Consider the following 2,727-nt stretch of genomic DNA (forward strand, 5'->3'; position numbering starts at 1 on the left):
TATATGAACTTATTTATTTATTGCTAAATATTTGTGTAAAATCTCGAAAAGGTTTTTTTTTTTTATAAACAATGAAAGAGACCACTCAACACGTATTTTGGGAATTCAGTCTTCAAGTGGAATTAATGAAAACGTGCACACACACACACACTCATATGAGGTTACATGCTGGATACGTATGCGTGTAGAAGCGAGTATGTTTGTAGTGTTTAAGCACTTGTACACGTGAGCACAATTAACTGAATACCATCTTAAATGCAGTCTTACTAATAGCACCGGAAATAAGGTAAATGAGCACTTGTTGAGTATGATGATGATGATGATGATGATGATGGCGACGTAGCCAGTAAAGAATGTTGAGATCGTAGAAATAGTTTCTAAAAGACGCTGTTAATAATGACTTAAATGAAAATATAACAGCACCAAACTGGGAATCGAACGCAGATGGTGGACTTGGTGGGCAGAGAACGGAAGTGTTGATTTGTAACCTATACAAGGCCACACCCTTCTTCAGGTAGAAAGGAGATTTTGCATATAAATAATATTGTGACAGCGCATGAAGCACTGTTAGTCTGTGTTGCTTAGGGAAGGTGATAACATTCATTGTTTAAAATATCGCATTTTTGGAAATTTTAATTAAAATTTTTTTTTTTAGCGGGGTTGATGAAAATAAAGTACCATTCAAGTATTGGGATCGATGTAATCGATTAACATCTTCCTTCAAAATCGCTGGCCCTTGCATCTATGTTAGAAGCCATGTAAAACTTTGATTCAGTTAAAGCCATTGCAAAAATATGGCGTTTGTTTTACAGTAATTTTTAACATTCGCTATCTAGAAGGTAGATAAAGGTAGATAAAGGGAGAGAGAGAGAGAGAGAGAGAGAGAGAGAGAGAGAGGAGAGGAGGGGGGAAAGAGACAGAGAAGCAAAAAAAAACCCCCCAAAACAAAACCAAAAACTAGATATCAAAAGAAAAAAAAGAGAATTCTTGTATGTAACACAATATACTTAATAAGATATGATAAAACGAAGGGTGAAATGACGTGTTGGAGGGGAGGGTGAATTTGGCCCGCGGGCCGTAGTTTGCCACTCCCTGCTCTGAGGTAAAACATCGCAGCTTATCGTTAAACATCTGCAGAAGTTGTTAGGCGCCGTCATCGCCATCACATCATGATCATCTAACACCACCATCCTTGCTACGCTCCTCCCATTCATCATCATCATCATCATCATCATCATCATCATCATCATCATCATCATCATCACCTGTATCACAACAACCATTACTATCACCGTCAACATCCTCACACGACGATCGAATAATGCACACTTGTGTTGTGATCAGTGTGAAGAAGGAATGTGATATCACGAAACGATAAGCAATATGTGTCACTCGATATTCTCGGTTCGGATATTTTAATCGAGCCAGTTGATATAACAATATCTCTGAAATCCAGTAAGTGGCAGAATTTGATTTTGTATGTAATCTCTAACTAACCTGCGTCACCATTGTGTGAAATATGGCCACCTTTCCCTTCTTCTGGGCCTATAATTAAAGCTTCGGTTAACTCCGTCGATGGATCATAACGTAACACCGTGTTATTTTGGGGCAGGGAATGCACAACCTTTTTTTTGACCAGCGACGTCCGACTACCTACACCGGTAGCCGAGACGCTGGTCATATTGTCTGAGCCTACGTCACTTCCATTTCCGATTTCTGTCGGCGTACTTCCAGTATTCCTTGGACTGTTATCATTGTGATTTGCCAATCCCGTGGGACTGTTCTTGAGAATGCCATGCGGTAAATCCATTTGCCATGAACCATTGGCCAGATTGCTGTTCGGGTCTGGCTGTTCTTCTGTCTGATTGGCTGCTGGGACCCAACTGAAAGAAGCAACAAGGAAAAACAATTGATTAGAAACGAAAAACAGTAAAACAAAAAGGTTTAAAAAAAAAAGAAATAAAAGAAATAAAACAACACTCCAGCAATCTGAAACAAAGGAACTACTTTTAATTTGGGTTTTATACTTTTCCATGAATTAACAAATTGGATTACTTTTCTTTGATACACATTAAATATTTATACAGCTTTAAAGACAATAACAGAGACAACGTTCTAATCTCTCAGTTTCTCTCTCCCGCTGTCTCTCTGTCTCTCTCTATCCACACACATACACACAAACATGCATACACATACACACACGCGCACATTTTATTATTTGATTAATTAGTTATAATTTCTTAAAGAGAGAAAAGGTCGTAAATTTGCGAGGGAGGAGTTAGTTGCTTATATCCTCTCTTGCATTAGACCAGGAGTGGAGAAACATTTTAGTGCGGCGGGTGAAAATTTCCAAAGAAAGAGGTTCTAACTCTGTGTAAATCTTGTATATATCTATGTATAATTCGATATACATTAATAAAGATAAGTTTAACACATTAAATTAATGCGTAACATCTTCATTAACGCCGCCACTGAATTTAGCACATTTATATTACTTATGAGGTATTCTATATTTTTCATCTAGTGTAGTTGGGCCTCACGGGGTGGTACAAACCTAGCAATATGTGTTTTATAGTGAAAACAAAATTTCCATACAAATGGCAATTACCGGACGATTTTATGTCCGAGTCTAACCGTTTTAAGTCGTAGTGGAAATAGGCATACGCATATTGTATAAATTTTATAATTGAAAAATTTATTATAATTTGTACATACGAATATACCAGC

General features: G+C 37.3%; 1 protein-coding gene across 5 annotated transcripts in view; it reads right to left on the reverse strand.

Moving 5' to 3' along the window:
* The window catches only part of LOC106867546 (proton channel OtopLc), a 186,402-nt gene that overhangs the window by 51,760 nt on the left and 131,915 nt on the right, over positions 1-2,727 (reverse strand). For all 5 annotated transcript variants that reach the window (XM_014912446.2, XM_014912448.2, XM_014912449.2 and 2 more), the window contains exon 2: positions 1,498-1,883. In XM_014912446.2, coding sequence (XP_014767932.1) covers positions 1,498-1,883 — 386 coding nt within the window. The remainder of the gene's footprint in view (positions 1-1,497; positions 1,884-2,727) is intronic.

Source organism: Octopus bimaculoides, chromosome 13 (assembly GCF_001194135.2).
Source record: "Octopus bimaculoides isolate UCB-OBI-ISO-001 chromosome 13, ASM119413v2, whole genome shotgun sequence".
In the NCBI taxonomy this organism is placed as follows: Eukaryota; Metazoa; Mollusca; class Cephalopoda; order Octopoda; family Octopodidae; genus Octopus; species Octopus bimaculoides.